Source organism: Gopherus flavomarginatus, chromosome 10 (assembly GCF_025201925.1).
Source record: "Gopherus flavomarginatus isolate rGopFla2 chromosome 10, rGopFla2.mat.asm, whole genome shotgun sequence".
Taxonomy (NCBI): domain Eukaryota; kingdom Metazoa; phylum Chordata; order Testudines; family Testudinidae; genus Gopherus; species Gopherus flavomarginatus.
This window is the reverse complement of record NC_066626.1, coordinates 37,989,994-38,015,586: the sequence shown is the minus strand read 5'-3', so window position 1 is coordinate 38,015,586 and position 25,593 is coordinate 37,989,994. Positions and strand designations below refer to the sequence as shown.

The following is a 25,593-nucleotide window of genomic DNA, read 5'->3' as shown; positions in this document are numbered from 1 at the left end:
TTCATTTCGCTTCTGGAGATCGGTCTGTGAATCTTGCTTTTGGGCATATGGGAAAATGAGTTTAGTTTTGCCTGAGTTTTTAATACATTTTCTCCCAAACTACAAAACTGAACATATTTCATGGAGTTGGTAGCTTCTCTCTGGGAAAAGACTACTACTTGAATGGAACATTTGCTTCAAGTTAAGATGGTGAGATGGAGATGTTTTGGCAATGGTGATAGGAACTTGCAGATTGTCTGTATGTGCTATAACTGATTTGAGCCTGTGCTATAATAAACCTTCCTCTCTTTTTCTGAAGTGCTTTGTGATGTATAGATGAAAAGCATAATGTAAGTGCTAATGCTGCTGTTGACATTCATTATTAAGTCCCTCATTAAAGTTATATTACAAAGATTCACAGAATAGTTTGTGATGGAGTAACAATACACCACACTAACATAGGGAGGGTAATCTAAGAGTTCTTAGAGACGTGATATAATGAGAAGTGAGGAAATGAAGTAAACAGGGTCAGGAAATTGTCAGAGCCAGACAAGGAAACAAGGAAGAACTGGGAAATTGAGTGTCTTGCTGACACAGGTCTACACTGCTAACAATAGATAGCAAGTTAAGTACCGTTTTATTTTTCTCCAACTGAAGGAAGCCATGTTTTGTTTGGACCAACCTGAAGAAAGCCCCACTCGTGACTCCCCAGACCCCATGTGGAAAGGTTTATGTGTTTTAAAGTGGCAGGGCATAGTAGCTTGTTTCATTTTCTCGTTTTTTCCCTTTCTCCTCTAACCTGTGGTCAAGGCCACACTCATACAGAGCTATTTTCACGGGTTTACAAAATAACATTTTAAATTGCTTAAAAATGTTTATTGATGTAAGTGCAGCTGCTGCTGACTCCAGACTGTACTGCTGTCATGGCTGGGCTGAGCAAGAGTTGCAAGGCATGAATGGAGTGAGGGGTAAGAGACTGGGGGGAAATTCAGGGGGCAGGACTAGATGAGGAGGCATGAAAGGAGCAGGCATGCAGAGGAGGAGAGGGGACTGGGAGGAATGTGAAGTGGGCATTAAGGGCCAGGGAGCATAAAGAGAGATGGCATGGAGGTGTACTCCCTGGTCTCAGGGGAGAGGCAGGATGGAATGCACCAAATAGGGGATATAGAGAAGGGGCATTGAAGGGGATGGAGCCATGAAGCTTGGAATGTAGTGCAGGGAACAGGGTTATAAATAGAAACCTTGGGGCAAGATGTTAGGGCTGTGTTCTGACATCTCTGAGCCTATTCCCCAGGCTTATCTGTTAGGCCTATGGCTTTTCTCTGCTGGGGAATGCATGGGTTGTTTGTGGTATTTGGGGATAGGGACATTACAGAGAGTTTCAGACACTGCACTGGCGTATAGGTGTTTTTGACATGTCCTAAATCTGAATGTCAAATAGGGCCACAATTACCCTCCTCTTTAACCATATAAAATAAACAAGTTTTTCAACTGACAAACTGAATACCGTACTCTCCATTTACTGACATAGCAGTAATTTCTCAGTGTGTGCTTGGTTTGATTGAACACAATGTATTTGTGCTGAAGTTGCCATCTTTGAAACCTTATATCTTCCATTGCTAGTGACATTGTACACACTCTGGCAATGGGACAAGGAGCACACTCTGAGCTGTCACATGCCAAAAGGAGGAAAACTAATTCAATGCCCACCAAGTGCTACTAAGGCAGAAGATCTTTCAATAATGATCATCACTTTAAGGTACTGGAGTGTTTAAAGGCAAATCCTCCTAAACAAAGATGGGTTTTAAGGATTCTCAGCTGTGCATTCCTGCCCTGGGGCTTTCTATGAAACACCAAAGGGCAACTAAACATAAATGCCCTGGCCCTAGGTATGAAGGATCAGGGATGGGATTTTCTTTGTATTATGTACAAAGGTAAAAAGTGCAGTCTGGGGGGATCTGGGAGTAGCATGTTTCCTAACACACTAGGCAATATTTGAGTGATTCATCCCACAAGGATGACAAAGTTACTGCAGTACTAAGTTACAGCAATGCAACCTTTAATTTTGACAGATATTTTAAAAATTATTCTGCAAGTTCACGCAGCTTGATCACTCAATGTAGGTCCTCCTCCTTGTATACTTAGATTGTCTCTTTTTAAAAGATTTACAAAATCCCTGTACTGCATACTGGGAGACCATCTCTATTTGCTGCTAATAATCTGTATAGTAGAATAACAATTCTGCATACATTTGAAATTTGTTTTTTTAACCTTTGTGTTTCTGTAGTGTGTGAATACTGGACCTGCGTGAGATGCAGCTATGACCAGAATAATAGCTCCTCTAATACCTATCTATGGCACCATTAAAGCAAATCATGCTGTAAAATAACTAGTTGTTCTACAGGACTCTGTTCAGCAGAAATTGTACCACATAGGTCACAGCTTGAGCATTCTAGTATGAGCTATTCAGCAGGAAACCAAACCATTTTGGATGAGTTTTGTGAGGGTTTCTTGTAAATAGCCAATCGAGAGTGGAGACCATTTAAACTATTCTCTCAAACTGCTGCAGACTCTCATATTGATTCATCAATCGCCAAAAATTGGCTCATTGAGCCATAGAAAGATTTTTTATTTAAGAAAGAAGTTTTTTGTTTTGAATTTCCCAACACAACTATGGAGCCTATTCCAAGTTGGCAAAAAGTATAAGAAGTTGTTTTTTAAATGCCTCTTTATGTAGTCATCAGTCATTCATGAGATTTGCCATTCCTTACTGCTTTGGAAATTTCTATGGCTACTTAGCCTTTGGGATTCAGCTCACGGGGTGAACATGGGTGTGCTCTCAAAGATAGCATATTGTATAAGACAGTATAACAGGTGGCAAATTTCCATATGTGGCTATTAGAAAAGGAGGGTAAAAAGACTTCACATAATGGAGAACAGAATGAAAATCTTGAGACAGTCCCGTGAGTGGAGAAACAAGTCCCCCCACCCCTCGAGCTAGGATTAGGTGCATGTGGGTGTAGGAACAATGGAATCTCCTTTTGTTTGGCACCTGTGAAAACTTAATAGCTGTTGAATAGAACAGTAGATTATTAATACACAGTAGTAAAGTTAAGGTGAAAGTCAGTAACACCTAGGTGGTGTAATGGAGCTGTAAATTTTTCTGCTGTTCTAGTCAAACGTTTGACAAACTAATATGATGGGGAAACCTGAAATGTCACCTGTCCTAGAGAACTCAAAGTAAAAGCTTTGTTTCTCATTCTTTTCCTTTTTAATTTGAGGTAGGGCAGGCTGGACAGAAGGCACACACACCTTTTCAAATGTTTGTGATATTTCTCTTCAAATCTGTTCTTGCCTTCCTTGTCTTCCCACCACTCCCTTCTTTCCATGCACCCATTCTTCTCTCTGCTCTTTGGACCAAGAATGTTTCCATTTGCAGGCAGAATTCAAAGTGTAGGAGCAGGCATTTATAAAACAAGTCCCTCTCTTGGTGGGGTTAAGATGGTAAGAAGTATTGGTGGTGGAGCCAAGTGTACTATAATACAGCTCTGGTTTTTAGAACACTCTGTCTGGGTTAGGTCTGTAGCTGAGAGAAGCTCAATAGGACTCGTATGCAGACAGTAGGTTGATTGAAGCCTAGACCTCTCTAACTTCTTTCTCCTCCAGATCTAAGCCAGATGAATTGTTTTCAGACCAGAACTGTATAAGGCTCTGTGGCAGGGTGTACTAACTCCAGAGGCCCCCTGCTGGAGGCCTCGCACCCCTGTGTCACTCTGCCCCAGAATAAAGCAAAGAGAAGTCCTCCAGGCAGCCTAGAGTGGCTTCGGAGGAACAACTGATCAGAGGGACTGATGGAACAGCCAGAGGGGCTCTGTATAAGCCAACCAGCAGAACCTTCAGCTGCTGTGTGGAGCCCGGCAAGGGAAGACCAAGTACCTGGCTGGCTAGATGAACATCAGGACCATGGACAGCTCACTGCAGAGCGCTCACCAGACAGAACCAAGCCCAGGCAAGTTTGTCAAAGAACAGGTGCCTGGCTGGATAGAATAGCAGCAGGACCATGAAAAGGTCAGTGTGAGCAGGCTGAGACTAGGGGACTGAGCACAGAACCTGGCCAGACCAGACGAGGGTACTGAGATGGGCCTTGCAGGTCTTGTTGCAGATAGCCCATGGAGAGCTGCTGAAAGGACACTAGCAGATGGTACCTAGATGGGCCCCGGCTGGGTGTTGAAGAAGGCAATGCCTCTGGGAAGAAGCCTAAGAGCTACGGCTCCATACCAGGGCCAAGAAAGAACTTGGGATTGTATATCTTGGAAGGGGGGACAGCATGTATGGCTCAGCCAGTGGGCTGTCGCTGAAGATCTGCTGAGAAAACCATCAGTCAGCAGACGCTCCCAAAAGGTGTGTGTCACTCGTTGTAAGACCAAAAAACAAAAGCAGGCTCACACCCAACCGCACGGGGAGGGCAGGCATCCATGAGAGATGGGTACTGCCCTGTGAAAAAGAACTGTGTTTGCACCCAAACAGAGAAAGCGGGTGTAGTGAAAGGCAGGAGCCGATCCCCTTATAGTCCCTTGTTTCCACAACAAACAACTACAACAGTGTAAATATATTTTTATTAAATAAATATATATATATGTTATAGGTACTGGACATTAGACTATACTTAAAACATATTGAAGTGTGTTTCTTTCCTTCGTATGCTCAAAGAAAAGATGCCACGCAGCATAATAATCTGTGAAATAGTCCTTTGAACAATATAAGTTTTCCCCAACAAGAATATCCTAAAGATGATAAGACCATTATCATAGGGAAAGTACTTGTGGGCATTTTCATTTTAATATAACAACATGATTAGCACTCATTAGCAGATTGGAACACACTACATTAGGAGCTGTAACTTCTGCTGAATATATGAATAGGTCTAGTAGATAACCAGCTGGTTCCAATGGGAAATTTGGTTTTGGGTTTTATTTTTTTACATTGTTTTATTGTCAGTACAAATAAGCATTCATAAATTAATATTAATACAGGGAAAACCAATACCTGTTTCACAATTTATGCTAGATTTAGTGTTTAGACAAACAGCATGATAAGAAATACCCCACATTTTCCTTTTTGAAGCAAGTCAATAGAGGTAGCCATTTGTCCAGAAAACAAGTCCAGTCTTTGTTCTTGATTTGTTCGATCAGGAAACAGTTCTTGATTTAAGGAATTTACCCAGTTCTGTATCCATCTTAATTCCTGATAGACATATTTATAAAAAAGCACTTTATAATAGTTAGCTAACGGTACAAACAACGTTTGGAAAGATCATTAAATGGTCTGCCGAGACCCTCAACAATTTTCAAGTGATCCGCGAAAAAAAAAGTTTGAGAACCACTGAACTAGAATATATCTTTTAAAAAACATCCCATCTGGATTTAAAAATTTCCAGTGATGGAGAACCCATCATATCCCTTGGTAAATTATTTCTCACTGTTAAAATATGCACTCTATTTCTAGTCTGAATTTGTCTAGCTTCAATTGCCAGCCATTGTTGTTTGCTTGTATCTAGCTTACCAAGTGATCCAGATCATTCTCTGTGAATGACCTATACTCTTCATTATTTACCACTCCCCAAAACTTTGGGTGATCGGCAGACTTTATTGGTAATTTTTTATGTTTTCTTTCAGGTCTTTGATAAAGAATGTTGAATAGCTTTGAGCCATCAGTCGATCCCTGAAGGACCCCATTAGAAAAATATCCACTTAAGAATGATTCCCCATTTACAATTACATATTGAGACCTATCAGCCACTGTGTATTAATCATCTACTGTTTTAGTCCATATAATGTGCACCACATTGATTTGGTATCATTCTAGTTTCATACTTCAATATCCACTACAGACAATTTTATTAATTAGGAAAAAGAAAATGTTCAGTCTAGTGATGAAATTTGCCAGAACCACAAAATTAGGGGGAAAGAGGTGAATAAAAGGATTAGTAGTAAAATCCAGTATGACTTGGCTCATGGAGAGACATATGCTTACATTTCCTTCATGCTCTCCAAATAAATTAATATAATTTTTCTGAATCTTTTCTGGAGCCCTTGCTTAAAGAGAAGGTATGGTCTCCATTGTGGACAAGTAGTCTACTTCAGTGCCTCCCAAAGCCGGGGGGAAGTTCACGGAAAGCCCCTGGTGGTTCGGGCCGGTTTGTTTACCTGCTATGTGTGCAAATTCAGCTGATCACGGCTTCCACTGGCCGCGGTTTGCTGCTCCAGGCCAATGGGGGCTGCAGGAAGTGGCGCGGGCCGAGGGATGTGCTGCCCACCCTTCCTGCAGCTCCCATTGGCCTGGAGCGGTGAACCGCGGCCTGTGGGAGCTATGATTGGCCGAATCTGCGGTCGTGGCAGGTAAACAAACCAGCCCAGCCCATCAGGGTGCTTACCCTGAACAAGCAGCGGACCGGCTTTGAGAAGCACTGGTCTACTTCATTTGAGAGGTGCATTTTTCACAGTCTGTAAGGGTCTAACTCATCCTCAGATTGAGTTGTCTTAACCCATCTCAACTCTTGAGAGTATTCACGTGGGAAGAGGCTTTACCAGAGCTGGTTGAAAAATGTGTTTTATTTTCCATTAAAATTTTCAAAGTAAATGAAAACTTCAAATTCATTGTTGTACAGAATGTTTTATGTTTTCAGTTTTGGTTTTTTTTGTTTTTTGTTTGTTGTAAACCAAAATGCTTCATTTTTTGATTGAAACTTGAGAAATTATAATGAAACCAGAAATTTTCATGAGAAAATTTCCATTTTGTCAAAAAGCCAGTTTTTGTCACAAAAAATGTCAATACATTTTTCAACCATCTCTAGATTTTACACTTAACTAGAAGCAGTGGAAATTTTTCCTCTTATATTTTCATGAAGAACTGATGGGCTTTAGTTAAAAGCTTTAAAAACATGCTCTCACCTGTGTGGTTACCTCTCTTTGCTCATTGCGTCCTACGCTACCTCCATGCAGAGCATGTCCATGAGATGCTACTACAATATGGCACATATTTCCACACAGCTGAAACCTGTGACTCAATAATATCCTGTAATTGCAGCAGCCTGAGTGAGGAGAAACAACAGATAAATCCGAGAGTCCCTTCAGCTATTGAGTCAATCCTCAGAGAATGAAAATGAGCTGAAGGCTCATTTCCAAAAGATCAGTTAAGCTGGAGGTTTGAATGCATTGGAACTCCACTAATTACCATATATGCTTCAGGGATTCTGGAGGGACAGAAAATTATCTTTAATCATGTAGGCAAGCAGAAAATAGAAAAGACAGATGTTGTTGTACTGACCTCTCATCAGAATGTGATTATCTGATGTTTGACCTCCTCCATCCATTTGAGGTCATGATTGATGACATCAGTCTTCGCTATGTATTTTAAAGCAGAATTAATTTCCTTTATACCATTTTGGAATACATCTGAACCAGGACTGAAAAATGAAGTGGTATGCACTGTTATAGAAATCATACTGAGTGTGAAGTGTTTTGGGAATATATGGGAATTATGAGTAAGTACCAACTTAATGAAATCTGGTTGAAGCTGATAATCTAAGCAGAGTAAGCCTCCCTACTTCTCACTGATGATTATTTTATCTTTTTGTGGAGAATTGAATTTTGTGTGTTTGAGTGTAAGGAAACAAGCACACTTAAAAAATCAACTGCATTTACAAACAATACTCTGTCAATTTATTTGGAGAAACATAAACTAGTTGTAATTATTTTGATAATTTTTAACAGAATTACCAGAAAATGTACTATGGTACATTAGGCAAGGATCAAAAATATTTTTCTTACTGATCTAAGACCAATAATAAGACAAGTTAGCTGATTCTGAAAGCATTTCCTAGCTCTGTCTAGTTGTGAAATATAGGACTTTAAAGCATGACTGCTCCCTTATTTAGCAGTTTTTAAAGTTCTTTGCTGTGTTATTAAATATCAACCGTGCAAAACTTCAGTAGTTTTACAGAACCTAATATTAATATTTGTAACTTTGCTGAAAGTTCCCTTTCCCAGCAAAAACTGAGAGGCTGTTTAAGTCACCTCTCAGCTATTGCTGACATTATAAGCAGTTCCTTTTTCCATGTTCAACAAGAACTACAGTGGCCCAAGTAAGTGGAGAAGATAACTGTTTTCATCCATTTTTACCTATGACCATTTTTCTCCACCTAACTGGATGCTTGTAGCACTTTCTGAATGTGGGATCGGCAGTGTTTTATGAAAATAGCTACGTTGTGCACACAGTAACTTAATTTGAAGTCTTGTGAAAGTGTGTTCACCTGAAAGTCAGTGTATTCCAGCTATTCTCTTCCATCCCCACAGCATAAACCCTTCAAGTCCAGCATAATTATAAACACCAGTAGTTAGAGGTAAGTGTTTTATACTGTTCAAATCTTGGAAATCCAGTTTTTAAAGTAACTGAAAGAGACGATGGTAATCAGATGAGATTTTTAATATCTTGCATCTCAGAAGACCTCAATCCTGAAAATGGTTTCCAAGTTTTCCAATGGCACATCATTTCGTGCCTGCAGAGTTCATGAGGAATATGATGTTAAATGGGTTGCTGGTCCCTTGAACCATTTTGGCACCAGTCCAGGACTTAAAATAGCAGGACCTGTACCTCAGATTATAGATCCCCACAATAAATTTTTGCAATATAATACAGCATATATAACATTATAATAGCATTGTACAGTTAAATCTTTACTATGTAGTATGGGAAAATGAGGGGGTTTTGATACAAATTATAGAATTTATGGATTATTAAAGAGAGAATAAGTGAGGGTCTTCCATATTGTAAATATGCTACAAATAATTAGTACTTCTCCAGGATCCTGCATAGGACCTTAATTGTTGCTGATGCAGAGCCTGCTATTAAATTACATTTTTGTAATGGAAGGACTATATCAGGAGTAGGCAACCTATGGCACCAGTGCCACCTTTGGCATGTGAGCTGATTTTCAGTGACACTCACACTGCCCAGGTCCTGGCCACCAGTCCGGGGGCCTCTGCATTTTAATTTAATTTTAAATGAAGCTTCTTAAACATTTTAAAAACCTTATTTACTTTACATACAACAAGAGTTTAGTTATATATTATAGACTTATAGAAAGAGACCTTCTAAAAATGTTAAAATGTATTACTGTCACGTGAAACCTTAAATCAGAGTGAATAAATGAAGATTCGGCACACCACATCTGAAAGGTTGCCGACTCCTAGACTATATCATTTAAACCTGGAGTAAAAATGTTGACTATCTCCTGTAGTAATAAAAGTTATGTGGAAAGTCCTGGGGATTTTTTTTTCTTTGTTCCAACTGTAGTTTTATAATGTTAATGCATTGCTTGTAACAAGATGTAAGAGTACATTAAATATCCAGCTCAGTGGATGTATAGGTAATGTGGGATGTCTACTTCTCATTTCATCAGAGGCAGGAACCCTTCTAGATGTGACACTTTGGTAACAATGATCTCCTGGCATTGGGGGATGGCCCATTTTAGGGAAAAGCACTCTGTTGTGGGGGACAGCTTTGTATGTTTGGGGTTGGGTTCTGCATAACGTGAAGTGTGTTTAGCTGAGGTGCCTGCCTCTGCTAATAATCATAGCTTTTTCAAAGAGCAATTGTGAAGTGGAGATAGTGTAATTCTTGTTTTCTGAATAACAGTAGTGAAAACTGACAAGAGTTTTGTCTGTTTTCACTGTATTGCAGCCTCGCTAAATTGTGAACAGCAGAGACTCTGGTGTTGTCTATCTGCAGACTCAAGAAGACAGCACTGCACTGATTTACATTTAGTTCAACATTTGACTTTTTTGCACCCATATGTGAGACTTTCTAAATTTTCATGTGAAAAAAACAATCAGCCGAAGTTAATGGTAATCGTTCCATTTGCATCCCTCCCTCTCCATCCATACACACACATAATGGGAAGTATCCAGTTTGCCATGGTGGGCAGATGAGAGGAACTTTTAAGTCCTACAAAGCCAAATCCTATAGTCCTTACACATGACTTAGTTCCCTGTGCATTTCACCTGAATAAGGACTATATGATTTGCTCCATAGAATTTAAATAATACATTTTAGAGTAAACCAAATTCCTAAAAGAAGAGTATCAAGGTACTTAGTCCCCCATATTGGTCGTCTTTGACTACATCTTCAATCAATGTGATGATGAAACAAGGAAGGAGATGGTAGAAAGATGAAAGATCAGTCAGAGGTGTAAACCAAGTACTCTGTTTTGTTGGCTTTGACAAGCAAAGACTCGGGCGTACCAACTATTTGGTGATCCAGATCTTCACTTCTTGCAGTTTAAAGAAAGACCAGTCATTAATAGGTGTCAGAGCCATGACTTTGCATGTATAACAAGACCTGTCTGGATGAGGCTGCAGGATCAAGCAGATACTTAGATGCTGGGTTCAGAATGGCTCAGTGAGGAGGAGTGGCTGTGCTTTAGCATCTAGTTTCAGAGGCACGAGGTTAAATGATCCAAAATTGGACAATATGTATTAAGGCAATCCATCCAGAGAAAAAAAATCAGCTTCTGGTACTTTAAACGAACCAATAAAGACAATTAAGCTAATAGGAGTGTCCATTTAACATGTTCCAAATATAAAATGAAACTGCTAGTTGCAGATTCCAGCTATTTTAATTTGGTGCATGAGAATGTCAGACCATCTGTGTATATCTCTGTTTACCTATTTAAGGTATACATTGTGTTTGTTTCAGGTATAAGATACTCGGTAGCTTGACCTGTAAAAAAACTAGGGAGTTGTTTTCTCTGTTTCTGTTATTTATGAAAATAATTAAATGTAATTTATGAATGTAAAAAGCAAACTTAAATACATATTGAGCAAGAAAGCATAGACTGTACTTAAGGGAGAGCATAGGCTTTATTTCTTTTTAAATAGTTCTGTTAATTAAGTACTATTAACAATATGTATTCTATGTCCCATGTTTAGTGTTTAATGAAAGCTGGAGAATAAACTTACCTAATTTTAAATTCAAACAAGAATGGGGTTAGGATATTTGTTGTTATGTTACACACTGATCACCTATTTGTCCATTAGTGCTGAAAGCTAATCCATGGACTTCTCTTCTTCAGAGATGTCAGCCAGTATTGATTTCTGTTATTTTAGGAGGAACTCATTTGCACTTCTGAGATCTTTTAATAATAAACATTTACAATAAAAAGATCAATAGTAATGAAGAACTCCATCAGCAGTTGTAATTCTGCCTGTTTCTTCTTTCAGATTCAGATGAATGACCAATACCAGTGCTAATTTACATCTTTTAAATATGTTAACATATTGCTTTTTCTTCTTTTCTGGTTTGCATAATTTAAAAGCTTCTTTAAGTTCTGTAGGGGTTCTTAGACCGCTAAGGCACCATCTTGGTTTCTCATGTTGTTGTAGAAACAATATATTCCAGAGATCATCACCCAGAGGTGAACCTTAAATGCTGATGTTGCTGATCCTGAGTTAGTGGCTATGAAGTGATTGATTCCCTGTTTTATAACAAAGATAAATTCCTCATTTCCTGTAAGCAAATTATTAAATCACTGGTATTTTGCCACATTATAGAGATGACAAGTGCATAGCTTCAAACAGTTAGCAAAAAGAATCCAGGGGCAATGCTCCAAATAGCAGATCTGGGGACTGGGGACTGCCAAATGTTCTTATTTGGATCATAGGGAATAACAGGTTCTTTTCAAAGAATATCCTAGTTCAGGGCATCAAATGGTTGCATTTTGACTGCTTCTGCTGCTCTGTGGAGTCCATCCCATCCCTTGAGGTCTTAATGATTGTGGCTTTAAGGTGGGAGATCCGTCCAGTGTGCTGAGAGAGTGGAGAGCTGGTCTGTTTTCCTGCCCTGGAGGTGTCTTCAGGTGGCATCTTTCCCTCTTTCTAATCAGTGAGAAAGTCAGCATAGGAGTTCTCTCCTTTCCCCTTGAGGTGATACAGTCTTCTTTCTTTCATTTCTCCTGGGATGAGCATGTGACTTCTTCCTAAAATCTTTCCCAGCTTCTCCACACTACTGCTCTTCTTGTCCCTCAGATCTATCTTGTCCTCCATTTGTTTCTTGCAGTTTATATATCCAGCCTATCTCTTATTTGCTCCAAATTTTTTTCATTTGTGTATTGTCTAATATTGGCTCCCTCATTTATCCGCTGCCATTGATATAAACAGACTCCTGTTAATCTAAACATTATCCGAATACACCGTTCAAGCCTTTTTTCCCCCCTATAAAAATAGTTGACCTGTCTTGAATGTCTGTTTTGTTGAATCTCTTCAGAGCAATCATTTATTTCCTTTCACTTGTTTTCTTGCATTGTGTAGCTTTTAACATACAAATACCTCACGTCAAGTTTTAGAATGTATCTATAGTTGCATATGAATTTCATGTATTTTTTTTAATAAAAATTGATCAAAATAAATTGAAATAACCCCTGGCTGGTCAGTTTATGGGATAGAGAATTTATTTATGGCAAATCAATATCCTTATTTTATACTTCTTCATAATTGTTCTGTCTACAAGTTTCCTAAGAAATTATTTCAAGAATGTTGATTTGTGTGCATTCTTCCAATCCAGATAACAGTTGGAGATAAATTAGTAAGTAGCTCTCAGTGCTTACAGATCTTTCAGACTATTTAATGCGATATTGACACAAGATAAGCCTCAGAGCTCAGCCTGAGATTGACCATTCACTATGATTCATCTGCTTTATTTAATGTTCTTTCAGTTAGTAGACAGCAGAAAGGACGACTAATAGGTTAACAAAGCAGAACTGGTACTGCAGAACCAAAAAGGGGCAGAGACTTTAGAATTCTCACAGGAGAAATCGAGGAAGGCGTGTTTGTGATTATATATTTCCTTCATTTCCCAAAACACAACTGAAATCCTTTGAGAAATGGAATGATGGAAATAGGAAGTGATTTAGTTTTATCAGTGTCTAAATCCCAGTTAATATTTGATCTTAAGCACTGAGAAAATTATACACTAAAAAGGGGAAAACTATAGCTGAGTGAGCAGATTGTAGCTAAATCCAAGGTAAACAGCACTTCCACACAGCTCTCACTCGCCTGGACTGGTGCAATGAGAGCTTCCCCCTCTGCTGTAACTAGTAGATAAATCTGATATATTCTCATTATTAAAGCTAAATTAGGAAGGGGATATGAGTACACATGGGAAAATTCCAAATATTAGAGGAAAAGGCCGACTTGAAGTTACTGAATTCAGTTTAACATAGTGTATTTCATACCTTTTTATATAAAATATAATTTGAATTAAATAGCAATGGCAAGGAATACCAAATTGAAACTAAATGTGAAGGAGTGTTTACCCAGAAAGAATTGTAAGTGGATGAGATTTACTCATAAAATCAGTGAGACAGGAAAATTGGGCACAGTCAAAATGTAGATGACAGTTATAAGGAAAGTGAACGGAAGAAGAATGAACGTTAAGGTCTAATGATCTTGTCTTGATTATGAAATATTTTTTGTCTATATCTGCGGAAGAGATTAGGAAGTCCTCAATAAATATTTAAAAATGGGCACTCAGTGCATTAGCCCAATCCATAAAAAAAATTATAACTTACTTCCCATTATAATGTGTGTACAGTAAGTATTGTATTTGAATGTCTCTACCGATAAGTAAAATTTACTTGCGTGAACTCAGTGGACAAGATTAAACAATAAAACAAAATAAGGAGAGAGTATATGAGGAAATGCTTCTCTCCACTGAAAAATGTGTCGTAGACAATAATATATTTACATACAACATAAGAGGAAACTATATACATCAAAAGGAGTTGTGGGTGCTGAGTATCCCTGGCAACCAACAACCAGACCATTTATTAAGGTGTCTTTGTATGGACTTGGATGTCTAACTTTGTGCACTCACATTTGAAAAAATTGACCTAAGTGATGTGCTTGGGTTGGGGGCAATATGTTTTTTTGGATTAGGCACAGGACTAGGAATCAGAGGAGCTGATGGCTAATATCTGCCAAGAAGCCCCCCATAGCTAGTCATGCACAGTAATCATTGCCAAGAAAAAGGATTAAAACCAAACTGCAGTTGTCACAAGTCATATGAAGCTGGAAAAAATATGCATAAAGTGAACTTCACTTTTTGAATTTTCATGTTTCCTGAGTGTGTTGCCTAATTTTTCTTTTGCTTTGTGTTGGCTAGAAATATTCTACCCAGGCGTGTGGCTTGATTCTGCTTCCACCAAAGTCAATGGCAAAACGCAGAGTGACGCATGGAAAGGGAGCAGGCCCATCTGTGACATTTCAAGAGGATTGGTTTAATTTTGGTGAATGTAATGGAACGATCAAAAATTAGGTTAATTTATTAATAGAAAGCCAGCTTCAATTTTAGCTCTGGAGAGACTAAGATCTCATTACATTTGGAGAATTGTTTTTTATTTTAACTCTTTTAATACACTATGGGGGGGGATGTGACGATGCATCAGTGTTTAGGCATTGGGAAATAAGTCCTAATTATTGGAGAGAAATGGATCTGAACTTATTGCAGCACAGGAAAGCTCAAAGCTGGTACACTGTTTCTGAGATTTTTCTTTACTTTCTAAAATACAGTTGTTGATCATAGTGTAGGCACGGACTCTGTGGGTGCTCAGGGGCTCAAACACCTAAGGGAAAAAATAGTGGGTGTTTAGCATCCACCAGCCACAGCTGTTCGGCAGCACTGCTGATCAGCTATACGGTGGCGCTCATAGGTGTCGACTTCCACTGTTCCTGGTGGGTGCTTGACCCCCCCCTCTTGGCCCCACCCCTGAACTGACCTCGCACCGCCCCCATTCCACCCCTTCCCCAAAGTCTCCACCCCACCTCTCCTCCCCTGAGTGTGCCACGTCCCCACTTCTCCACTCCGTCATTCCCTCTCTCCTGGAAAGTCCTGAGCACCTCCAACCAGCTGTTTGGCGACAGGAAGTGCTGGGAGGTAGGCGGAGGAACGGGGATGCGGCGTGCTCAGGAGGTGAGGAGGAGGTGGGGCGGGGGGTGAGGGGAGCTTGGCTACTGGTGGGTGCAGAGCCCTGGAGCACCCACAGAGTCGACACGTGTGGTAATGCTGCCAATCAGCTGTTTGATGGCTGGGGAAGGCGCTTGAGGGAGGGTGGAAGGCAGCAAGCGGTGGACAGGCAGGGTCTTTGGGGGGGCAGGGTGGGGGCAGAAAGGGGCAGATTGAGGGTGGGGCCTCAGGGAAGGGGTGGAGTGGGGGCGGGGCCTTGGGAAGAGTAGGAGTGGAGTATCCCTGGGGAAAAATAAAAGTCAGCACCTGTGGATCATAGCTTGTGTTCAATAATTTCTCCTGTTGTGCTTATATCTGCCTATTTTTCAGTTACGTTTCTCTAATTGTTTCATTAATTCTTTTTAAAATATATTAGTAATATTGGTGCTAGAAATATTTAATTTCGTTAACATTTGTAATATTTACTGAAGTGTCACCATTGAGCAGATGTTGATGCACATGTATGTTATAAAATTTCCTACATTGTAAAGGTCTGTTTATAAGCTATACTGTGTGTGAGCCAATGTTTACATTCATGTTAAGAAGCTTGGTGTAATTTTGTGAATATATACAACTAGGTAAGCAATATGTCAGCAATAAAACTGCCTGGACTGAGTTTGCAGTCTGTGATTTAACAAGTTTAATGAGTTTGGTTTTCTCAGCTCTGTCTCTTGAGGGAATTTGTGCACATCAAAAAAGCACCACTGAGTCTGGCTCAAGTGTCAACATTTATGTATTTATTTCTTTAAAGCTTTAGACTTGACTCGAAGGCACTTCACAATAGCTCAGGACAAGAGACCACTGGTAAAGCTGTTGTTCTTGCATGCTACTTGCTAGCACTGTGTTTGGCTGTAACAACAGTGCGTACTCTTCCTGAACACCTTTAAAAAGGATTGGACACTCTTAAGTGTCAGATCACTGTCTTCCTCTGCCAATGCTAAATAGAATTTTTTCTGCATAAGTGAACTCAATGGAGACAAGTCACGTTAAAACCCATTTGATTTTCATTTACCCAAAAGCTACAGTGCTTAAAAAAAATGTAAAAGACCTTTATCGTTCAGCATAAATGGCTAAAAACTTATTCTTTTAGCTATTACATGACTGAGCCAATTGTACAGTTCAGTGTACTGGGATTATCATCTTTGCTTTCTGCTATGTCAGATCTTTCTAAAGTGCAGCAGTTTTAAACATTACAATTGATTTTTGATTTGTATTAAATTGTAAAGATCTTGGAAATACCAATATTGATAAGAATTTCTGCAGCACATAGGTACATATCATATTTGTACAGTTTGAAAACATTGTTAAAATGGACCTGCAGTCCTTGGCATACTAATGTGAAAGGAGGGACAACCCTTGAGTGTAACTTTGTTAGTTTTTCAGCATCTGGACTGAAAACGGCTAGGACTATCATAGAGATCTACTTGTTTCTTGTAGAAGCTGTACTACAGGCTGATACACAAAAGTAGTATATGTTTGGTTTTTTTAACGAAGGAGGTGTACTCCATTTGTTTGTCAGTGCGGAATATCTGCTTTCCCCTGTTCATCTGTATTTTAAGAGGGACAAATGCATCACTGTTGCATTCTGAAGAATTGTGTCCACTTATACCAATGTGAATTTGGCCTTATATTGGATGTCTTTTAAAACTCCGTATTTACCTCTCCAAGTATTTATGGTACCCATATACTTAAAATAAGAAGGTACTATGGTCACTACAGGTATCTGGAGCATTTAATACTGTTTTTAATGGCACCTACCCTGTGTGTGCTTTAACTTTAAACAAACATGAATAGGACTTTTAGTGGCAAGCTATAGGTTAGAACTATATCAGCTTGAGAAAGTATTTCACAAACAGGGTACCTTGAAGGCCCTGCTCTATAATGTGAAATCACAAGCATGGAAAGAGCTTGCTGAGGCAAGGGCAATGCATTTGTAATTGAGTTCATACAGTAACAGCTTAGAAATAAGGGGCAAAAACCTCAGACTCTAAAATCCAAGTGGTAGATGTTTCCAGCTCACTAGAGAGCAAGCAGGCGCAGGATTTTCCTCTTGTCTAGACGTAAGATTTCTAGGAGATGCCTCAATTTTTCAGAACTATTCCTCCATTTTAGGATCTAAATCTTTTACTAATCTCCCTGACTAAGGATCCTTTTTGATGCTATGGTGAGGAACTCCCTGAGATTTTTTGTCTTTTACAGGTGGTCATTCTGGTTGCAATCTCTTTGGCAAAGGACTCTTTTTGGAGTTAAGGTCTAATTGGAAAACAGCAGTACTGCATCTCTGATGAGGGCAAAGTTATGTTAAGAGTTAACACAGGTTTATTTCCAAAATAAACCCAGTTACAAGAATGTTTTTTTTCTTCTATCCTTTTTTGCCCACAGGCAAAACACCCTTTAAATAAATAAATAAATAAATAAATTTTAAAAACAAAACAAAGCCAATCAAGCAACCTACAAACCCTCTGAACACACACACCTCTGCCATACTGTTGATGTCAGCAGGGCTCTAATAATCAACACTGAACATGGCACACAGTTAAAAACAACAAAACAAAACAACAACCTCTATCTTTGCTGATCTAATATCATAAAAAATAAAACAAGCAAACAAAAAGGCTGCAAAAGGCTTCAGTTATTAGGTGCGTAAATTGGTGCTTTTCAGAAGCCTTCAAAAATAGACACCAACTTTTCCCACTCAGTCGTTGATGCTCATTTATTCAGAGTCATGGCAGCTTCCTGGCTTGAAGGATTATTTGAAACATATAAAGAGACATGTCGAATGGTCTCCTGGTCATGTTTCTATGCCTTCTCTAAGTTTGACAAATTAAATGTGCAGGTCTCATCAGTCCCTGCCATTGAAAGGAGGGATCCGTAGTATGCTCCCCCAGTAAATTATATTGGGGTGCGAGGAGAGGACACATCTGTTTCCTCGTTCATCTTTTCTTTTCCCCAGGGGTGACACACATTGTATATCCCATTTTAATGGATCTGCTGACTTTCCCTGCGAAGAAGAATAAGAGCCTTTATCTGATTGTCCCTGAACGTTTCCTTTCTTCTAGTAGGAAAGTCTGCAGATTCAGCCCACCTGGCACAAGGCTCATAGTTCTGAATGAGGCTTAAATTGTTGCTTTCTCCTTAATTTTCTTTATGGGCACAATGTATATATGTTTGCTAGTAGTTGAGGTTAAATTTGAAGTTGTTCTTCAGTAGGGAGTGTTTGTATGGCTATCCTGTTCTTGCTAATAACCTATGAAATAAAGTTTGAAGGAATTAGTTCTGTGAAGCAGCTTTGGAAGTACTTTGAGCTGGCTGGGTCTTCAGAGGTGTGGCCATTCCAGCCTGTCTAGACTGACAGGTCTAGTTCTGCATCCAAGGTGCTTCAAGCTGTGGTAAAATGCATTGTAATGCACCTGTGGGCTTTCCTGCTAGAAGAAAGGAAATTTGGGGATAAGTTAAAATCTTATTTGCTATTCTCAGAGTGAAAAGCAACATTTGTACTGATATTGGGTAATGTCAAGCAAGCATAGGTAAATATTCGTGAGATCCGTTAAATGTATCGATAAAACCATATTCTAGAAGAATGACTACGAGTGAATCTTTTTGTTTGCTTACAGATATGTAATGAAACTTTTTTCAGAGTGAAAGTGATTCATTCTCTCTCTTTTTCTCTCCCATTTTTGTTTTAATTAAGGTCAAGTTTGGATGCCTTTTGAGTTCATCTCCTCCTTTCCAGAAGATAAATTGTGAAATTGAATAATGTGGAAAGTCCTTCCCCTCTCTTTTTGTATGTGACTTTGAGAAAAGATTGGTATGGTCTTAACAGCACAAGATCATCTCTAGAAATTAGCGGCAGTTATGAGTTCAGAGGAGAAGGGTGTATCTCCTGCTCACAAAACATCCACTCCATCACATAAAAGTGCCTCTTCTTCATTGTCATCTCAGAGGGACAGTAAGCAGGTAAGGAAAAGATCCTAGACAACTGACTTCCATCTCTGCCTTTTAACGTTTGGTGGATATATTAATTCATTCTTCCTCATGGTAGCAAAGCCTGATGCTCAGCGGTTAAAACTCTTTTGATAATAGAATTGGGCATTTCCAATGCAGGTAATATATGTCAATGTTTCAGTAAGTTTCCTTATTCCTTTTCTACTGTGACTTGGAAAAGAGATGGATGTGGAAGCTATTTGGGGGAAACAAACTCTAGACCTATGACATAGATGCAGGGTAGTAGGAAGGGGGATAGAATTATGTGGGCATGGTTAAGGAAGAATTGTTCCTAAGTCTTTCTCCTTTAGTTCTGGGAGGCATTTTCCTTAAAGGTGTTAACCTATGAATGCTTAAAGTTTTGTGTACTGTGTGTGAATATATACTGTGTGTCATCTGTTCAGTATGGTGTGACTTGCCAGACAAGGAACAAGATACTATTTGAAAAGGTGTATTGTATCATAAACCTTTTGTAGAAACACAAAATTACAGAAATTGTATCTGATTTAGTAGGGATTCAGGTAGACTGCTCCGCATTATATTGTACAATCCCAGTTATGCTGGGCTTCCATTGCTAATATGCTCCCCAGGATCTGTGCAGTTGGAAAACCTCACCCTGGCTCAACTCCATAGTACTTCACTCATCTTTAGGGCCCTACCAAATTCATGGTCCATTTTGATCAATTTCACGGTCATAGGATTTTAAAAATAATAAATTTCATGATTTCAGCAATTGTAATTGTAGGGATCCTAACCCAAAAAAGAGTTGCGGGTGGGGAGGAGTCACAAAGTTATTGTGTGGGGGGTGGTTGCGGTACTGCTACCCTTACTTCTGCACTGCTGCTGGCGGTGGTACTGCCTTCATCATGATAACTGGTAAAGTACATAAGCCAAATTTTTTTAAATGGGTGTGTAAGGTTAGGCTGCTAATTCCATATTTAAGCACATAAATATATAGCATGACGTTTAAAAATGCTGAGCACGCAGAGGCTCCACTGTACTGAACACTTCAAAAGCCGGTCACATATTTAGGTGCCTAAATATGGACTTAGCATCTAGATTTTAAGCCAGGGCCTCCCAGAAGGGGGGGCAAGAGGGGCAATTTGCCCCAGGCCCTGGGCCCTGCAGGGGCCTCCACAAGAGTTTTTTGGGGCCCCTGGAGCGGGGTCCTTCACTCGCTCTGCGGGCCCCGGAAAACTCTTGCGGGGCCCAGGCCCCCGGAGCTTCTTCCGCTCCAGGTCGTTGTCGTCAATTCGGCGGCCGAGGGGGGGAGGAGGGGTGGTATCCTGGTGTCCTTCCGCTCTGGGACCTGCTACTGAAGTGCCCCGAAGACCCGCGGGGGGGGGGTCCTTCCGGCACTTCAGTGGTGGGTCCTGGGGTGGGACTTCGGCAGCAGTTTGGCGGCGGGGGGTCCTTCCGCCCCAGGACCCATCGCCAAAGTGCCAGGTCTTTGGCGGCAATTTGGCGGCAGAGGGCCCCCACCGCCGAAAACCCCAGACCTCCTGAATCCTCTGGGTGGCCCTGATTTTAAGCACTCGTTTTTGAAAATATTCGCCATAATATTTAAAATGCATTATAATGTGATGGGAGAGGAATCCATAGGAGTGTGAATGGCATGTGAGTGATTAATTTTGAAGTGATGCTGAGCTAGACCATATGATAGCCACTGAAGGTGTTAGTGTACACAAGACAATAAGCACCTTGCATGTTGTTCTTATTCTCTCTTCTAAGTTTTTGTATAATAAATCACCACATTTTTCTCCTACTGTCCCCTTTGGTTGCAGTTTTAATTTATATTTCCAGCTTATTGCATTGCTTGTGTAGTTTTTTACTCTTGCTTTAGAATTAATAAAGAAAAAAATTAGAAAAAGTATATTTCTTACCATGAGAGGCCTTGAAAATTTTGTGCTGCTGCCTTAGACTTTTCATAAGTCATTTCTGGAGGTGGCAGTTGAGTAAATTGTAGTTTCCTCAATGGGGTAATCTGTGTGGAAATGGTGTGCGATATGACTGGATGTAGTGTCAGTATGGATTTCATTGACACTGTGAGGATAACATTTGATATTTCTGGACTGTGAGTGATTGAAATCATATAATTCCTATCAAAGTCAAACTAGCAAATATGGAACAGTTTTGCAGTAAATTATGGTGCAGGAAACTGAATGAGTGTGAAGACAACTATGACAAATCCTTTCAGAAAGGGTGGAAAATTTCCTGCTGCATAAGTATGCTGGCATTTTCATGTAGGTGGTTTATTTGTGCAACATACATCATCTCAGCGAAGTAGTCATTAGAAGAAAGCTCTGACATTGCCACTTTGCAGACTCCATAACTAAATAATTGATAAACAGAGTCTACTGCAGCCAGCAGTAAAAGAGGAGCTGAGTTCAAATTTTAATCAACATGAAGACTTACCATCGTTCAGTTGTAGCTGAACATTGCTAATTCACAGTGATGCCCAGGGAACCCATTACAAAGTATGGTCAAAATGTAACATTTAGCCACTCACCAGGGTAGGGGTGTTGTGAAGTCCTACTTAGAAGTCTTTGGGGAGCTCTTCAGGATGATTCAGTGCACTTCCCTTGGCGCAGCTCTCTGTTCTGAGAGCTAGTGCTCGGCTGGGAGTGAGCCACAGCCATGAGCCCTTGTCAACTCTGCTCCCTTTGAGGCACCAGGAGAGCAGTCTCTACAGTGTGCTGAACATAAGGACTGAAATTGTGACAGGCCCTTCTGTCGGCCCCACAAGTAGGGGAGACTCTTGTCCCCAACACACAATTAACTTTGAAAAGGCTAGTCATAATCTGATGCTCAGCAGGTAAGAAATCAGAGTTTTTAAAAGTCAGCGCAAATATCACAAAGTGTGTGCTGTCCATTTGTGACAGTTTTGGGTTAGTTTTAAATGTAATCATAATGAGTTGTTAAATGTATGATCACATGCTGCAAAAATAAAGATGTCTTTGTACTATAGTCTCTCTCTCTAACACTTCAATATTAAATCCTGGCTGAGAAGACAGGAAGAGGTTGGATTCAATAAGAATAGTCACATGAATAAAATCAGTCTTCTGTGTAATAGTTTGCGTGATCCAGCCCGATATATGGATATTAGCAGGGTTCTATTATATTATTTAGAGATAATATGGGCCAAGATTTTCAGAAGTAACTTGTGATTTTGGGTGTCTAACTTGAGACACTTTGAAGGACCTGATTTTCAGAAGGTGGGTCTCAACACTTTTTGATAAACAGCCCCTCTTAAAGTATCTCAGGTAGGCACCCAAAAACTGAGGCATGAAAAATCACTGGTCACTTTTTGAGAATCTTGGCATATATATATACATTACATCACACACACAAAAACTATGATAAAAGAACATTACTAAGATTGCAAAATCAAGCACTGAAAAGTTAAGAGATGACAAAATTAAGATTGCCTGTGCATCCTTAGTTCATCCCTCTCCTGCACATGCCTTAGGAATAGAACTGGTCGGACAATTTATATCGACACAGTTTTCCATCAGAATATGCTATTTTGATTAAACCTGTTTTTTTCATGTAATCATACAGATTTCATTGAAATTTCCCAAGAAAATTATTTTTGAAACAAAACATTTTTCACTGCAGAAATATTGTTTCAGAATGTTTTATTTATATATTACTTTTATTCATCTTCTCTTTTACATAGTAATCCAAATATTATATTAATTTGTTTTATTTTATATTTTATTTTTACAATTAAGGGCAACTGCTATTTAATACTGATTGAAACATCTTATTATCTAGATCAGTGTCTCCTGTTTATATTGTAATTAAATAGTTTGACACTTTGAACAAGAACAGAAAAAAAGCACTCACTATTGTAATAAATGAACAGCAGTTTTAATACCTTAGAAAAAGTAGTCCACACTTACATGAAAATATTAATATAAAACACATTTTGAAATAAAATTTTTGTTTTGAAACAAAAAGTTAAAATGATTCCAAACCAAAAATTTCCAAAATGATTTATTTTTTTGAAACTTTCATTTCACAGGAAATTTTGAAAATGTTTGTTTATATTCTGATTCAGAAACGAAAACAAATTTTCAGGAAATTTTCATGTTTTGAAAACAGAAATTAAGAGTTTTGACCTGCTTTAATTACGGTAGTCTTTAATTACATGAATCCATACTATTTTCCCTGCCAAGGACGTCTGCTTCATTCAGTGCATGGGTGCACCTGTTCTGGGGAGGAATCGAGGTTGTGTAGTAAAAGAGGCTAGTGAATGAAGCAGGGGGTTGCAGGAAGAGAAAAGATGAGACAGTGCACAGGAAACACATTTCACCTCTAGTATTGCAGTCTGGGAACAGGCTGCTTTGTTCAGCTACATAACAGAGATGGAAAACACACAAACTAAACAGGAAGTAAGGTGGAGTGGAGCATGGCTCCAACCCATACTACTCTGAGTAACTCAGTTAACCCTTTGAGGACCACTTTACCACAGATGATCTCATGGCTAATATAGGTGACTTCTGCACACAGAGCAGGTACAGCACAAGCACTGGCAGGCTCCTCCACACTGTCCTGCTTATGTGCCTCAACCCTGTTCTCGGTGTATTCCAGGCTGCATAACTGCTGAAGGCTCTGCTGAAACTGTCTGTAATGTGATTATGCTGCTGGCAATGCCACTGGGCATGGTAATTGAGATGCTGAATTTGTGGTGTGAATGCTTATCCACCACAGGCCAGCAATGCAGAATTCAATGTCCAATGTGTTCAGGCGTGGGTTTTGGTGGTGAGAGAAGTGTAGGTTTGGAATGTGCTCTGAATGAGCCCTGACTGCCCACATGCTGGCTCTTGTTTATTGATTCTCACACATGAGTCTCTGATTGTGTTCTGTATGTTTTCCTTTGCTTCCCCCCACCTTTTCCCTGTGCTTCCCGAAAACTAACACTTTATCTAGTTGTTAAACATTTACAAAACAAAGGATGTTTGAAAAATGAAGAGAATTGGAGGTTTTAAGGTGAGATCTACAGAGGAAGTAATTTGGTGATCTGGAGGGAGGACAGGTATATCTGACAAATGACCTGTCAGGCTGGAGGGAGGTTACTAGTGGAGTTCTTCAGACATAGGTTTTGGGACCAATCTTATTTAATCTTTTTATTACTGACCTTAGCACAAAAAGTGGGAGTATGCTAATAAAGATTGTGTATGACACAAAGCTGGGAGGTATTGCCAATGCAGAGAAGGACCGGGATGTCATACAGGAAGATCTGGATGACCTTGTAAACCGGGAGTAATAGTAATAGTATGAAATTTAATATTGAAAAGTGCAAGGTCATGCATTTAGGGATTAATAACAAGAATTTTTGTTATAAGCTAGGGTCTCATCAGTTAGAAGTAACAGAGGAGGAGAAGGACCTCGGAGTATTGGTTGATCACAGGATGACTATGAGCCACCAGTGTGATATGGGCATGAAAAAAGCTAATGCAGTCTTGGGATGTATTAGGCGAGGTATTTCCAGTAGAGATGAGGAAGTGTTAGAACCGTTATACAAGGCACTTGTGAGACCTCATCTGGAATACTGTGTGCAGTTGTGGTCTCCCATGTTTAAGACGGATGAATTCAAACTGAAACAGTTACAGAGAAGGACTACTGAGTCATCTATCTGACGTCCTGAACAGGAAAACCGAGAAGTGTGCTGCTTACCAGGAGCTAGGATTCACGATGTGATGGAGAGACTGCCGAGACTCATCAAGCCCTTGGATCGCTTACGCCTTCCTGCTTCTCCCCTTGGGCACCAATGATACTGCCAAGAATGACCTTGAGTGGATCACTGCAGACTACGTGGCACTGGGAAGAAGGATAAAGGAGTAGACAGAATTACTTCTTGTGTTTTGCTTATGTAACCCTTCCGCCAGGTGGAGCTGTCAGCAGCCAGGGCCGAGTTCATTATCTAGGGGTTCCTTTCCATCCATCCAACACAGAACTGGCTCAAGCCCCCACCCAGTAACCTGGGAAAATTACATACCACTCCTGGGTGCCTCTGAGAGGCAATACTTCCCCACTCACAAGCACAGAGTCTGAGTGTAGAAAAGAAACCTTTAATGAAAGGAGGGAAGTCACCCAACACTAATTAGGGAAAATGCCACGAGCGGGATTCATAATCTTAAAACTGTGAACAGGACACCCACTCCAGAGTTTGTGGAGCAGTGTCTTCTGCCTCATGTTCTTGAGTTCTGCACAGGGCTTTGGAGCAGAGCCCGGACCTGGAGCGTAGACCAGTAGGTTTTTGCCTGGAGCTGGAGCGGAGCAATTCAAAAATTTGATTGCTCCAAATCCCTGATTCTGCAACCAAAAGTTCCTTTTCTGTGCCCTTCTCTTCTCCCTTACCATACTCCACTCACAGTAGTTGTCCTTGGTCATTGAGGACCCAAGGTTCAGAGGTGCATCTGTGTGAGTTCACCTACCACCTGGGGAAGAAGGCACCTTGCTTGCTCCGTCATCTGAGCACTTCCTCTGGCTGGCCGCCCTGTCGGCCACTTGTTCCGCTCCTGCCAGCTGCCCCACCGGCTGCTCCTGCTGGCTGACTGCTCACTG

The 25,593-nt window shown here is 40.0% G+C and overlaps 1 protein-coding gene across 7 annotated transcripts in view; it reads left to right on the top strand.

The window, feature by feature from the left end:
• Positions 1 to 25,593, top strand: part of OSBPL6 (oxysterol binding protein like 6) — a 189,003-nt gene that overhangs the window by 72,875 nt on the left and 90,535 nt on the right. For all 7 annotated transcript variants that reach the window (XM_050968992.1, XM_050968990.1, XM_050968989.1 and 4 more), the window contains exon 2: positions 18,728 to 18,993. In XM_050968992.1, the coding sequence (XP_050824949.1) occupies positions 18,892 to 18,993 (102 nt within the window). In that variant the 5' untranslated portion in view covers positions 18,728 to 18,891. The remainder of the gene's footprint in view (positions 1 to 18,727; positions 18,994 to 25,593) is intronic.